The 16,665-nt window shown below is 43.0% G+C and overlaps 1 protein-coding gene across 1 annotated transcript in view; it reads right to left on the reverse strand.

Moving 5' to 3' along the window:
* The window catches only part of LOC134659470 (uncharacterized), a 99,603-nt gene that overhangs the window by 68,468 nt on the left and 14,470 nt on the right, over positions 1-16,665 (reverse strand). The window contains exons 10-11 of the mRNA XM_063515111.1: positions 15,152-15,197; positions 14,260-14,435 (exon numbers count right to left, since the gene is read on the reverse strand). Coding sequence (XP_063371181.1) covers positions 14,260-14,435; positions 15,152-15,197 — 222 coding nt within the window. The remainder of the gene's footprint in view (positions 1-14,259; positions 14,436-15,151; positions 15,198-16,665) is intronic.

The raw sequence follows: 16,665 nt of genomic DNA on the forward strand, positions 1-16,665 counted from the left end.
GTTAATAAAAAAAATCGTCAGCCGGTTGTATCGCGGTGGAATCACCGTCAGCTGGTCACATGAACATGTAAAAAAATTTTTTTTTTTCAGTCATCGCCTCCCGCTTGATACTTTGTCAGATGATAGTTTAGGTGCTATTGTTAATAAACATAATCGTCAGCCGGTTGTATCGCGGTGGAATCACCGTCAGCTGGTCACATGAACATGTAAAAAAAATGTTCATGTGACCAGCTGACGGTGATTCCACCGCGATACAACCGGCTGACGATCTCTTTTATTAACAATAGCACCTAAACTATCATCCGACAAAGTATCAAGCGGGAGGCGATGACTGAAAAAATATATTTTTTTTTACATGTTCATGTGACCAGCTGACGGTGATTCCACCGCGATACAACCGGCTGACGATTCTTTTTATTAATAATAGCACCTAAACTATCATCTGACAAAGTATCAAGCGGGAGGCGATGACTGAAAAAATATTTTTTTTTTACATGTTCATGTGACCAGCTGACGGTGATTCCACCGCGATACAACCGGCTGACGATTTGTTTTATTAACAATAGCACCTAAACTATCATCTGACAAAGTATCAAGCGGGAGGCGATGACTGAAAAAAAATTTTTTTTTTACATGTTCATGTGACCAGCTGACGGTGATTCCACCGCGATACAACCGGCTGACGATTCTTTTTATTAGTAATAGCACCTAAACTATCATCTGGCAAAGTATCAAACGGGAGGCGATGACTGAAACCAATTATTTTAAATTTTAGATTGTATTTATTTATTTGTTTTATAAATTCATGTGACCAGCTGACGGTGATTCCACCGCGTTACAACCGGCTGACGATTTTTTTTATTAACAATATCACCTAAACTATCATCTGACAAAGTATCAAGCGGGAGGCGATGACTGAAAAAATATTTTTTTTTTACATGTTCATGTGACCAGCTGACGGTGATACCACCGCGATACAACCGGCTGACGATTTGTTTTATTAACAATAGCACCTAAACTATCATCTGACAAAATATCAAGCGGGAGGCGATGACTGAAAAAAAAATTTTTTTTTACTTGTTCATGTGACCAGCTGACGGTGATTCCACCGCGATACAACCGGCTGACGATTTGTTTTATTAACAATAGCACCTAAACTATCATCTGACAAAGTATCAAGCGGGAGGCGATGACTGAAAAAAAATTTTTTTTTTACATGTTCATGTGTACAGCTGACGGTGATTCCACCGCGATACAACCGGCTGACGATTGTTTTTATTAACAATAGCACCTAAACTTTCATCTGACTAAGTATCAAACGGGAGGCGATGACTGAAAAAAAAATTTTTTTTTACGTGTTTCGGTGGCTGCCATTCCTCAACCCACCAACGTAGCGGCAGCTGACGTCCACGAGGGTTCATCATATATGGCCGTTAACCAGTATACGAGTTTTCACCCGGGAGGCGATGACTGACGAAATTTGCGCCTGGCTCGTGGACCATGAATGTTTGAAATCAAAATTTGCAAGTAATTTGACACATCTCAAAGCTTTTGTATAATTACGTTACATCGATGACAATGCAACATTTTTAAGGCTTCGGCACACGGTTTTCCGGGCGCGGCGTGAGCGGGGCGCGCCGCTTTTACATATAAAACGCTCACACCCCGCCTGTGTGACGAAGCCTTTAGTGTTATGGCACCATCAAGCTGGTCGAATGAATGAGCGATAAATATGAATTGGGAACTCTCTAGTTATAGTTAATGTAAGAGAGTTATAGTTAATGTAAGAGTGTGTGAAGTGTCATGGCAGGCGTGCCTCACTCGGCGATTTCTCGGCGCACCGCTACAGAACGGACGCCTGCTCGCGCTTGCGCCACCTAGCGGTCATATCTGTCGTGATAGACGCGTTTTGTTAGAGAGTGAATCTTCTGTATCTAGTACTATTATTTATTCTGTGGTCATGGTCTGCAACGTCTGCAACAGCGTCCGCCATCTTGTCGTTGCTAATCATCTCATGGTTGATTCGCACGGTGTAGGAGTGACACGCACTTCAACGTTGCAAGAATCATTGAAATTTCTTTATGTGCGTCTTGCCGTCTTTATGTAACCTTTTGGATTGGCTGTTGGACTGGCAAATCTGATGCCGATGCCGGTACCTATAGCGACATACACACACATACTGCTATATCACCATACCATAAATGCACATATATGACCTATAAAATGTCATTGATTATTTTGATTCGAAACCAGTTTAGGATGAGATAATTATAATTTAAAAGCAACTTTTGCAACATTGTATTTACGAGTGAAGCTAATATTAATTCAACATGGCAATGGCAATATATTTGTTGCTTTATCAAAAAGTACCTTACGCAATTACCATAAAATACCTTTTCATATGGAAAACCACATATAATGCGTCATGGTTGTTGTTTTCTATGTATTTAAGTATTTGTATATTATATCTATCGTTGTCTGAGTACCCACAACACAAGCCTTCTTGAGCTTACGGTGGGGCTTAGTCAATTTGTGTAAAAATGTCCTATAATATTTATTTATTTATTTTATAATATACATATTTTCATAGTAATGCATTCAAGTGAGCCTATCAGTCGAAACTCGAAACAGCGATATCAAACGTTTATTCTACACATTTGACATTACAACCGGAATGACCCAAAACCGATCACGCCGTTCTAGTACGTAAACGTCAAACAATAAAGTCCATAATCGTCTTTATAAAACAAGACTGAGGTCTTTCCTACTCCGAGTATACATATACATAGTAATCTTCCGTGAGTTAGGTTTCGTCACGTTGGGAAGGAAATGTTGAGCACGTTTAGGGCAAAAAACACGAAACCAGGAAGTCTTGGCTAAGCAAGGTGAGCGTGAAGTCCATCTTCAGATACTGATGTTTGTTAGCGAGATCACAGAATAAATAATAGTACTAGGTACAGAAGACTCACTCTCTAACAAAACGCGTCTGTTACGATCAGCACAGATATGGCCGCTAGGTGGCGACAGCGCCACGCGCGGCTTATGGCTTTCCCCAAAATTGGGGTGGAACGGATGTACTTTTAGCTACCTGTAGCAAAGCGACGAAATCGCGGAGTGAGACACGCCTAGCGATATATAGGTAACCAAGTATCTTAATTCTTACTTGACCAAGGCGGTTGTATCAAAGTACTGTAATCATAGTTCGTTTATTAACTACAGTTTTTACGACATAGAGCCATGGCTCATATCTTTTGTTTCGTTCTAATGTCCGTCCGTAAAATATGGCCGTCGCCTGCGTTTTTACCAGAGCCCGTACCATGAGTCACTGACAGTGTCAAAAGTGTCAAAACTGACATTTACGCTATCGAGAACGTTATTTACTTTCTATACATCTCGTTTGCACTAATATACGAGTACGAGCGAGATGTATAGAAGGTAAATTACGTTCTCGACGGCGTTTATGTCAGTGCCAAACTGATGGTAGCCGTACAGAACAGATATGTACTTCTGTTTATAAATTTTGCTCGCCAGATCACTCGGCTATATAGTGATGTAGTGAGTTATTTTATACTACATACAATATTATACTGCTATACTAATAATAAATAAAAACCGGCCAAGTGCGAGTCGGACTCGCGCACGGAGGGTTCCGCACCATCAACAAAAAATAGAGCAAATAAGCAAAAAACGGTCACCCATTCAAGTACTGACCCCGCCCGACGTTGCTTAACTTCGGTCAAAAATCACGTTTGTTGTATGGGAGCCCCACTTAAATCTTTATTTTATTCTGTTTTTAGTATTTGTTGTTATAGCGGCTACAGAAATACATCATCTGTGAAAATTTCAACTGTCTAGCTATCACGGTTCGTGAGATACAGCCTGGTGACAGACGGACGGACGGACGGACAGCGGAGTCTTAGTAATAGGGTCCCGTTTTTACCCTTTGGGTACGGAACCCTAAAAATTACATATGTTTTGCCTTAAAAATATAGTCTATAGTTTCCGTGTGATTTCTTTATGGCATTATCCGTTGATTAAAGCGTGTACATTTTTTTATAGCATAAACTTCAATTTTGCGCTAGCCCCCTCTTAAGTTATAGTGCAACAACTGTACTGACAATTTGTCAACCTTATGGTCAGTTATGTAGGTGAGGTGCGTTAGTGTAGTATGTAAAGTGGGTTAAACATGCTGACGCTACGGGAAGCGTTACAAGGCTGCGCAGGCGCTGCACCTCACTGTGTTGCATTACGTTACGATCATTATGTTGTTATAGGTTATTTCCTCTACTCGATTATACCGGCGGTTTTCAAAATGTTTGCGTTATACTTTACCAATGAGACAAAAATATCTGCACGCAATGCGTAAAGCATACCTACTAAAGCTACTGTTTTTTACAAGCTTTTATTTAACTTGCAATGTACCTATGTAATATGTATATACGTATGTAACTGTGTTTGTTAGGGTCAAATCTTGCAAGTTACATTTAAATGGTAGCATGACGTAGGAGGAAACGGGGTCATTCGAAGCATGATTTTTGGATGATTTTAGGGCCTTTTTTGACGGAGTGGGTCACTCCGTCAAAAAAAAAGCCCTCTGTCAATAGACCACTTGACCGAAAGCCTTGTACTTAAAGCATCCGCTGCAGGCATAACAGTTAAGTCGGCCAAGTTCGAAGGTCGGCCCAGTTCGCGAGTGTTGCCCAAACCCCGCCGGCCTTGCGCGCCGGCGGCGAAAACTGATCTTTGGAGTCTCAAATCGCCTGAGTAGACGCTCGAGTTGGGCGTGCAGCGGGGCGGGACGTGCGGCGTGCATGTTAAACAAATGCAAGCGTACAGGAGCGGCCTTAGTGCACGCTGCTCAAATCACTTGTGAGCCCGACGCCACGCTGCACGCCCCGCCGAACGCTCCGATTCGAGCGTCCACTCAGGCCTTACACTAAGTTGAGATACTTGAGACCACAGCGACCTTCGGCCGCTCGCCGAACCGTCTCGCCCGTGACACCCTTACCATTGAGTTCTTAAGAGGTAAGTAGCGCAAGGTTTCAGTGAATAGATAATAGTTCAAGTATAGAATACTCTTAACATCGAATATTGGCGAAAACTGCTTTTATAGCTGTATTTAATTTACCATGTTGGCTAGTGTTAATAAAGTACGCCTAAGTTAAGTTTGCATTGATTTAAATAGAACAAAGTGAGGGATGGTCTTTTTAAACGTCATATTCTCATAGAAATTTGACATTCATAATAACATGGCCACACTGACGTTTAATATTAGGTATTAAAGGTCTAATCTAAACACACCACGGATAATTGGACAGGACACTTAGAATAATTTTGTTTAACCTCGTACATCTGAGACATTTAACTACCTACAATTTCAATATCAATGCCGGCAAGATTTCACAATAACATACAACATATACATACATACAATTAAAATGTAATATAAGTCGGCCAACGGCCTACAGTACAGATAATTGTAGACCGCACCTTTATGCGGGTAAAGGACCTTATTGTAAACAAACCTCTTTGTTTTTACACCCCCCTACCGTACATGTGCAGTCGCCATCAGATATATCGGAGCGGCCAAGGTGCTCACAAATATCTGAGCACGCCTCTATTGTCAAGGCGTTAGAGTGCTTGTTCAGATATTGTGAACACCTTGGCCGCTCCTATACCTATATCTGATGGCGACTGTACTTAGCAACATCGTATCACTTCAAGAATTTTTATATTGACATATGTTTTTCTGAAAGTAACATCCGCTATGGTATAAAAAGAGCTTGTAGCCATACAAGTTACGCCTTTTACATAAGTCACACCAACTATCGCTCCGCATTTTACAAAAGGTCATATCTACACACCAGTTTCTTAAGCGCTTACGCCCTTTCCAAAGTAACACCAACTATGGTACTATAATTTACAAAAGGTCGTGTCTTCATACGAGTTCTATAATAACATACGTCGTTTTGACGATGGAAGTGTGCGGGCGCCATCTGTGCGCCAGGTGGCGATAACATAGCCTCCTAAGGCCCAGGTCCTACCGATAGTACCTATTCAATTCGATGTAATTTAAACCATGTTCAATTGGAACAGAGTCGCTTTTGCTTTGTTTCGTTCAATTTTCAAACAACGCAAAATCAACTCTATTTCCTACATCTTAGGTTGACATTTCAGTGGCAAATTTTGGATGTTCCGTTTGTATGGCTGGGCCTTAAGAGGATAGAACATGACTTAAGCAAAAAACCGGCCAAGTGCGAGTCGGACTCGCGCACGGAGGGTTCCGCACCATCAACAAAAAATAGAGCAAAACGAGCAAAAAAACGGTCACCCATCCAAGTACTGACCCCGCCCGACGTTGCTTAACTTCGGTCAAAAATCACGTTTGTTGTATGGGAGCCCCACTTAAATCTTTATTTTATTCTGTTTTTAGTATTTGTTGTTATAGCGGCAACAGATTACATCATCATCTGTGAAAATTTCAACTGTCTAGCTATCACGGTTCGTGAGATACAGCCTGGTGACAGACGGACGGACGGACGGACGGACAGCGGAGTCTTAGTAATAGGGTCCCGTTTTTACCCTTTGGGTACGGAACCCTAAAAACTAGCTAGTGTAAACTGTAAACACCTGGAGAAAAGACGGGATTCGTACAGTTGGGTCAAAAAACTAGGTCTTAATTTTTAACAAGCAGAAACGTCTGCGAACGATGTTATTACAGCTTAGAATAAAAGTTACCAAGGAAAAATTACCGTCTTGGGTGAGACTTGAACTCACAGCCTCTGGATCGATACTCCAGATGAGCAGATGAGGTCTTGGTTGCTCAGATAGCAGAGCGCTGCGCTGGAGTATCGATCCAGAGGCCGTGAGTTCAAGTTTCGCCCAATATTTTTTCCACTTTTAAATTTATTCTAAGCTTAAACTCGGTCTTGCTTGAGCTGGGCATCGCAAAATAGACTTTATGGTGGATATGCGCAAGTACCTTTTTCCCTTGGATCCTTATAGGCATCTATACCACCCGACTCGTAACAAACACATTGCCCACAGGAAAGACGTCTGTTTTCCGGAACGTTTTTCCCCATTTAGGTATGGATTTTGTTAGTACCTAAATTATTTGAAAATCGGGACATTCCAAGTGTTTCCTTATGAAACTGCGTTTTTGTATGCGAGAATTGCCAGATTATAATTTACATAACGATACAAGTGCGAACAGTAGGAATTACCTTTTCGCACGTGTATTGTACAACGTTTTACAGTAATGGCCCTTTAAATTTTCGACCTAGGCACGTATTGTATGTATCGCACTAGGGCGGTAAAGTAGCACCATATGTACTGTCATAAATAAACGAATGGCTCAAGGCTCGCCCAAGTATACAACCAAAAGGACTGAGGAGCTTTGCTTGTACAGTCGCCATCAGATATATCGGAGCGGCCATGGCTCTCACAAATATCTGAACACGCCTCTATTGTCAGGGCGTTGGAGTGCGTGTTCAGATATTGTGAACACCTTGGCCGCTCCGATATATCTGACGGCGACTGTATGAGTCGAATAGCAACTTGGCAAGGCAAACGTCCTGCCGGCTTGTGTGGTACGTGCGGTCGTCGCTCCCGGCGCGTTGACATTAACAAACATAAACAACACAAGCAAGCTTTTTACGGTTCCGTACCCAAAGGGTAAAAACGAGACCCTATTACTAAGACTCCGCTGTCCGTCTGTCTGTCACCAGGCTGTAGCTCATGAAGTCATGAACCGTGATAGCTAGACAGTTGAAATTTTCACTGATGATGTATTTCTGTTGCCGCTATAACAACACATGCTAAAAACAGAATAAAATAATTATTTAAGTGGGGCTCCCATACAACAAACGTGATTTATTTCGCCGAAATCGGCCGGTAGAAGAGAGAGAGAGAATGGTACGGAACCCTTCGTGCGCGAGTCTTGCATGCAGGTGTGTGGGTGCAACTGGCAATGTATTTCTAAAATGGTGGCATATTTTTTATTAAGCGCTACCTGAGGTTAGATACAATTTATTAGAATAGTCCGCAGCCTGCAGCTTTTGTATGTTTATTCCGTCCAAAAAATCTGCAGAGGGCCTACCGAATACCAAGCTACCAAGTTCGACGCGTGTTGCCTCCCTGTCACACTGGCGTACGAATTTACATGTGCGACAGAGAGGCAACACCAACACGTTGAACGTAGTTCGGGGTAGGCCCTCTGTGCATATTTGCTGTTCCAAAAGTTGTGAAGCAAAAAATAGTACAAAAACGCATACCTGAAGCGGGTCAATAGAAGATCACTACGTAGCACGGTCAATGAATATTATTTACAGTACATATGGTGCTACTTTCCCGAACTAGTGCGGGAATGAGCAATTTCCGTGCGTATGCCGAAAGTTTAAAGTGGCATATGTACTGTAAAACGTTGTACGATACACGTGCGAATAGGTAATTCGCAACTCGTGTCGATTTAAAACACGACCGAAGGGAGGGAGAGAATTTATCGCCACTCGTTTCGAATTTCCTCTTTTCCGCACTTGTATCGTAAATAACTATTCTGTGTTAAGGCTTCGTCACACAGGCGCGTTTTCGGGGCGGGGCGTGAGCGGGGCGAGAGCGTTTTATATGCAAAAGTGGCGCGCCCCTTCGTAGCCGTCGTAGAGTCTGTGCGGAAAGAGAAGAGTCGTGGAATGTATCGGGTCCCATACATTCCACGACTCTTCTCTTTCCGCACAGACTCTTATGTATTATACCTTGTCACTTGTCAATGACGATCAAAATGAAAGCCGTAAAGGCTTCGTCACACAGGCGCGCTTTCCGGGCGGCGTGTGAGCGGGGCGTGCCGCTTTTACATATAAAATGCTCACGCCCCGCTCACGCCGCGCCCGGAAAACGCGCCTGTGCGACGAAGCCTTAAGGGATCTCATGTTATTATTATCAAACCCCGTTAACGATGTTGCAGATGCAGTATATAGTTTTCTCTTTTTATTGTGAACTAGCGACCCGCCCCGGCTTCGCACGGGTTAACAAATTGTACATAAACCTTCCTCTTGAATCACTCTATCTATAAAAAAAACGGATCAAAATCCGTTGCGTAGTTTAAAGATCTAAGCATACATATAGAGACAGACAGACAGACGGGGAAGCGACTTTGTTTTATACTATGTAGTGATAGGCTAGGTGACAAATTTTCATTAACAGGTTTGTTTTTAGGACCAAAAAATATTAAAATACACATCTTATACTTATATCAGTGAATAGTTGCTAGAAGCGGGAATTCGCGGCCTGTTCACTCACCTCCATCGCACACGACCTTGCCTCGGTCACATATTATTTACACACGTATACATTATTGCACGTATATCCTTCAGAACGACTGCGTGACGTCATATATGTGTGTCGACTGTCGCCAGCGGTATTTCCGGACCGATACGACCTTCAAACCTTCAAGAAACGAGCGTACAACCAAGTTAAAGGCCGGCAACTCATTTGCAACCCCTCTGGTGTTGCGGGTGTCCATGGGCGACGATAATTGCTTACCATCAGGCGATTCGTCTGCTCATTTGCCGCCTATAATGCCTATATCATTAAAAAAATGGACAACTGTCAGTATTCCTTTGTCAACTTAGCTAGCGCCGCACACTTCGCTTTCCGCTGTCTGTCTGTCTGTATGCTTAGATCTTTAAAACTACGCAATGGATTTTGATGCGGTTTTTTTAATAGATACAGTAGAGTGATTCAAGAGGAAAGTTTATGTATAATTTGTTAACCCGTGCGAAGCCGGAGCGGGTCGCTAGTTTACATATAAAACGCTCCCGCCCCGCCCGGAAAACGCGCCTGTGCGACAGAACCTTTAGAGACACAAAGTGGCACCCTTCTTCATTCAGATGTGAAGATCACAATCACACGAACACACTCACGAAAAAAATAGGATGACGGAATCGTGTTATTATTAGGAAATGCACTTTTAAAAACAACTGATAAACACATAAAAAAACGCCCTTACCAGGGATCGCACCCCGTCACACAGGCGGGGCGTGAGTGGCGCCGCTTTTACATATAAAACGCTCACGCCCCGCCCGGAAAACGCGCCTGTGTGACGGAACCTTAAGACAGCACTGACAGTATTTAAGTAGTAATATAAAGCATGGTTTCAGCGATGGAGGAAGCGAAGGCGACCTTGCGGGTTTCCGCGTTGCACGACCTCTCTCAACGTTGCTGGGCGCTTTGTTCTTCGCACTTTTTACATAGTAGCAAATAACGGCATTATTCATAAACGGTTGCTAACTTAATCAGTTGATGATCGTCGTTTGTCCCTATCTCTCGTTATGCCATAGAGGGGGACAAACGATGATCCTCAGCTGATTAACGTAGCAGACGTTTATGAATAACGGGGTAAGAGTTTAATAGGCTAGGCTGGTTTAAATCTTCGTCACACAGGCGCGTTTTCCGGGCGGGACGTGAGCGGGGCGCGCCGCTTTTACATATAAAACACTCACGCCCCGCCCGGAAAACGCGCCTGTGTGACGAAGCCTTTAGGTGCCTTTATTAGTAACGAGTCGAATGTGACGGTTTTATACTTTGGAGATAGTAAGAAACTTGTTACGTGACATCACAACGTAATGGGTGTATTCCCAACGTAATGGTGAGATTGTGGTCCAATACTTACCTATTTCTAATAAAAAATAAAACAATGGGTGTATTCCCCACGTAAGCGCCTACTGACTATTCTCATTCATGCCCGGTGGGGATAAATAGGAATATGTACAATGTACAGTCAGCAGCAGAAGTTGCTAAGCGGGCGTGTTCAAAATGATCTTGACGCGACTTTATTGTTATGAGAATAAGAGCGTGCCAAGGTAATTTTGAACACCTCGCCCACTTAGCAACTTATTCTGCTGCTGACTGTACGAGCCGGGGTTTGAAACTTTGAACCCGCGACCTCCGGATTGCAAGCTCTTAGGCCATCAGCGCCTATTATTACAGCGGGCAGTTTACTTTTTTTTAATTCTCAACATCCCTGTGTCTGTTAGTAATTGGGTTTCCTTGCCGCCACACGATATTTCCCGACAAATACCTAGGTTTCACTAAAGAGTACTTATTTATTTCGACCTTAGAGGTACGATTTCAAGATAACAACTACAACTATGTATGTACTATTAAACCATAGGAAATCCATTAAAAGAGTCATTTAAAGTAAATGCCTGTGCACACCGGCTGCGTGTGCGTGACGTGCACGTGCGCGTGCAGCGTTGTAATATACAGATCCTTATGAGAGACGGCACACCGCTTGCGTGACGTGTGCGGCTCCAACATTTTAGCGCACGTGCAGTCGTGCACGTCACGCACACGCAAGCCGGTGTGCACAGGCCTTTAAGGTTCCGTCACACAGGCGAGTTTTCCGGGCGGGGCGTGAGCATTTTATATGTAAACTAGCGACCCGCCCCGGCTTCGCACGGGTTAACAAATTATACATAAACCTTCCTCTTGATTCACTCTATCTATTTAAAAAACCCGCATCAAAATCCGTTGCGCAGTTTTTAAAGATTTAAGAATACATACAGACAGACAGACAGCGGGAAGCGACTTTGTTTTATACTATGTAGTGAAGCGGCGCGCCCCGCCCGGAAAACGCGCTTGTGTGACGGAACCTTAGGTGTGCATCGGCCTTTATAGACTAGATAATGTGACACCACACATCCGCACACAGAGGATGTGAACTTGGGTACCGCCGTTGCAACCAGCTGATCTATTTTAGACCTTTTTACAACGGCATAAGGTCTACGAATGGTCAAATAAAACTGTCGGGAGCGGACGCGTCACGCTCTAGTCTATGGGTTCACTAGTAGGGGTGAATATTTAGTTTCGTGTTACTATTGGCTATGTCTGGTGGAACTATACTAACTATAGTGTTTTTCACACAGCATGGGTACAGTGACACACGTCAGCTCCTTGCAGTCAACTATGGTATAACCTTAAAACGCAAAATATTAAAATTTATTTTTTACCTAAAGGTTGTCTGGAAGAGATCGCTTTTTAGCTATAAGACCGCCTGTTGTTTAACCTCTTCTTTTCTGTATGTATTTGTATTGTTTTCTGTAATCAGTTGTACAATAAAGAGTATTTGAATTGCTTATTGTATTGTATAGTTTGGATTTTGGATACATCGGGGGCATCGGGGCTTTAGCGGAGTTTTGTAATTTGAACAGTTGTCATCAGATATATAGGAGCGCCCGAGGTGTTCACAAATATCTGAACACGCACTCTATTGTCACAGCGTTAAGGCTTCGTCACACAGGCGCGTTTTCCGGGCGGGGCGTGAGCGTTTTATATGTAAAAGAGGCGCGCCCCGTTCACGCCCTGCCCGGAAAACGCGCCTGTGTGACGAAGCCTTTAGAGTGCGTGTTCAGATATTTTTGAGCACCTCAACCGCTCCGATATATCTGATGGCGACTGTACCTAAAGGTTCCGTCACACAGGCGCGTTTTCCGGGCGGGGCGCGCCGCTTTTACATATAAAACGCTCACGCCCCGCCCGGAAAACGCGCCTGTGTGATGGAACCTAAAGATATGAATGGTGGTGCGGTCGCGTTCCCCATAAGGGTGGGCCTACACTACACATGCCGTCCTATTTAGGGCGCGGTCGGCAACCTCACTCGCTACCTGCGCGGGAGACGGCCGTGTAAGGTGGGTTTATAAATATGTACACTATTATGGACTTTATTGTGTTGGAATAAGAAGTAAATTGTTTACATATTTGTGAATTCAGTGCGTGGGTCCGTCTGATACGTTTTTTGGGTTTATATGTTCCGTTCGGCTCAGCATTGCTCCAAGCAATTATTAGGGTTGACACAACTTGACGTCCCTTGGCGTGCACAACCACAGAATTTTGACAACCCTAAATAGCCGAAAGGGATATCATGTTTCGGCCCTGAATCGCTGTGAAACTTCGGTTTTGTAGGAAGTGTCCTTTCTGTATGGTTACTACGGTTACTATTACTTATTCTGTGGTTAAGGCGTTATTCGTAAACGTCTGTTAAGTTAATCAGCTGATGATCGTTGTTTGCCCCTCTCTATGGCATAACGACAAACAACGATCATCAACTGATTAAGTTAGCAGCTGAATAACGCCATGTCTTTAATTTATGAATTTTATGATATTTCTCAAGTTTTCTGTGACAGGCAACTTAACTATGAGATTGCAATGTACTTTGACAGATTTAAAACATACTTCATAGAGTCTGTAGGTCTGTAAGGAAAGAGAAGAGTCATATAATATATGGGCTTCCATACCTACATTCCACGACTCATCTTTCCGCACAGAATCTATCATAAGATTCCTGATTATCTGTATGGATATGATGGTCGTTCTTGTCTATGTGACAGCGTGATAAAACGGTGTCCGTCACTTACATTTTATCATGTGGATAAAGCCTTCCATAATACGCCGGCTGGTTCAGCTAGGCTAGACTACTTTTTTATTTTTTTTCTAATGTAATAGGGTATCAAAGTTCTTCCACAGTTGTCCTTGTATTCAATCCTGGTGACATAAATATGGTAAAAAAACAGGCATAGACATGACCTAGGATATCCTGGTATTTTTTTCTTCAGTTACCCACTCATAGACCAAGAACTGAATGACTTCTTAGTATATTTGTGGTATCTTTTATTACTACTTGATAAAGATAATATAAAGTATGACTCGTTCATTAGTGTTTACAAAACAATTAATAAACATCGTAACGTTTAATTAGAGAGAAATAGCGTAAACATTTAATGCTATAATTATGTATAATTTTAATGAGCCAAAGGCTTCAGCACACAGGCGCGTTTTACGGGCGCGGCGTGAGCGTTTTGTATGTAAAACCGGCGCGCCCCGCTCACGCCGCGACCTGAAAACGCGCCTGTGTGACGAAGGCTTTAATAAACAATTAAATAAGTTATTTGTGTCTCACTTCATTCTAGATACAAAGTTAAGTAAAAGACCAGTCAGACGTACGCAACCGAGCTGTACATTTATTTTATTAGTCATTTTCGCAACGAATGCGAACAGACTGGTATTTTCTGTCCGTAAACGTTGTTCGAAATAGGAACGTGTTAAATTTATCTCGGAATTATCAGCCTCACGATTGGCTATCGCGACCATGGCACATCAATTACGGAAAACGCTTCGCGAGAGTGAAACCGACATACCTACGTATAGCTAGGAAGCGAAAGTGAACAAGCTCCAAGCGCAACTTGCGGTCTTAAAGGCTATACTGACCTGTAGTTTTGCTCGTAATCCCAGTAATCCTTGTACCGCGGGTGCCAGCGAGGGCCCCCGCGCGAGTAAGGCCTCCGTGAACCTCCCTGACTCATGTCTGCTGCGCCATCACTTCCGATATCGATTTGCGCCGCAACACTCCACCACTCAGATCCGCAAGAAAATACTTGTATCCACTAAAACAATGACACTGCACTACACTATAACACTGACGAAGCACTAATTGGGAAAGATTATAGTTTTAGGACTCCACGGGAGCCCCGACGGCTGCTGCGAGCACGGTGCTCCGACGCGAAGTAAGCGCAGACTGCACGCAGGCGCGACAACGTCGAGGACGCGCGCTCTGCCGGAAGGCAAAGGAACTAAATTCGAAAACGACCGCGAAGGCCCTAATTTTTTGGTAATTAATTATTTACGTAATAACGCAAATGACACTCGTACTCTTAACTGGGTTAATTTGTCCTCGTTGCCTTGATTGAATATCAAACGGCAAGCGGAAATGAGAATGCAGTTGAGATAATCAGTCCCTGAGTATTGATTTTATATTAGTCTTGCACGCGATGTTGTAATTTTAATTGAGTCACGTCTTAAATGTGTCCTGTTTGCTAAGTAAGATGAGGGCGTGTTATCGCGCACTTGAAATGGTTGTTCGACGCTCACATAATTAATGTGAATCCCTTGGCGATGCGTACTAGTCACGCACTGACTCACAGCTGCACTAAACTAAAGCACTGAAAATGTTTTACACGTGTTTCTGGCACTGAAATCCATATTTAGCTGTAAATCTGGTGAGGAATGCGAAAAAATCTCGAGATAATAATGTAACGCTATGCGCCCGTCCGGACGACACGATACGTAAGCCTCATAAAAAAAGTTTACACAACTCGCCCACATTGCGACCTCCTTGCTGCAGCGCTTCAACATCTGCCTTTGACAATCTGTGGTAATTTGTAGAAGGAAAATTCTAAAGCGCTTCAGCGCTGTTTTTCTACCAACCCCGCCCCATTGTTATTATAATGCAGCCAACATGACGCACATAGTGCAGTGTGAAGTTAGCCGCGGAAAATATGACACGAAGCGCGCTCTCCCTCTAACTTTGGAGCGAGAAAGAGACGTAGTACTATTCTTTTTATTTTGATTATTTGTGTACCGACACGATGACTGTATACAATCGTGCATTTTGTACAAAGATGTTATTTTTACTATAAACTTCATCGCTTAATGTTGCGAAATCTCGCAGTTTTAACCTCATTGAGAGCCAAATGGCCCTCATCCAGATTAAATATTCAAGAGATAAGGCGTAGGAAGCGAACGCGACACACTTAGATATCATAAAAAGAGAATAATTATATGCTAATTTTGTCGCAACTTGTGACATTCTTGTTTTCGGCCAAGTTTGGTCGAAACTTGATAGTGAAGATTACGGAGCGGTCGGTCTGGTTGGAGCATCAGCTGAATTGGGCAATAAACAAGTTTTAAACAAACATTAGAATCCGTTATAAAATGCTATGCGACACAAACGATTTCGTTTAGGTATTGCCGTTATGTTGTTTAGACTCAAGACTCCGAAAATTTGGCCACAGTATGATTGCATTTATACCCAACAAAAAGGGTATCTTGATTTAAGAAAATATGTTAAGTCTAAGAAAAGCCATATATTTTTACAGCTAAAAAAGATGGCGCTACACTACGCCATGTTTTGTGATCACTGAATGGTCAAACATCCACTTTTGGCACCTAGAGTATATGTTTTACTCATTTAAGTAATACACTAATACACTTCACTCACCCAGTGTCAAATTGCACTGGTAACTATGGTAACTCCAGGTTTAATCTATTAACACTGGGTTAGTGGGATGGTGCGGAATGTATCTATGGCAGGCGTATCTCACTCCGCGATTTCGTCGCTTTGCTACAAAAATTACATCCGTTCGGCCCCAATTTTGGGGAAAGCCATGAGCCGCGCGTGGCGCTGTCGCCACCTAGCGGCCATATCTGTGCTGATCGTAACAGACGCGTTTTGTTAGAGAGTGAGTCTTCTGTACTTAGTACTACATATTATTTATTCTGTGTCTATGGTAGGATTCAAATTGAGAAAATTTAGTTTTATCATTCCAGATTAAAGGCCTGTGCACACCGGCTGCGTGTGCGTGACGTGTACGTGCGCGTGCGACGTTGTAGTATACAGATCCTCATGAGACGGCACACCGCTTGCGTGACGTGTGCGTGGCGTGCACGTCACGCACACGCCACACGCAGCCACACCGGCGGCACAGGCCTCAAGGATAAAAGGGATAAATAAATAAAACTATTTAATTAAAGAAACATTTAATTTATTATATCAATTAGGTACGGCCACGGACTTTTGTAGAGCCCTTATAAGGTTGTTCAATCATTACAGTATGA

The sequence above is a fragment of the Cydia amplana genome, chromosome 25 (genome assembly GCF_948474715.1).
Source record: "Cydia amplana chromosome 25, ilCydAmpl1.1, whole genome shotgun sequence".
Classification (NCBI taxonomy): Eukaryota; Metazoa; Arthropoda; class Insecta; order Lepidoptera; family Tortricidae; genus Cydia; species Cydia amplana.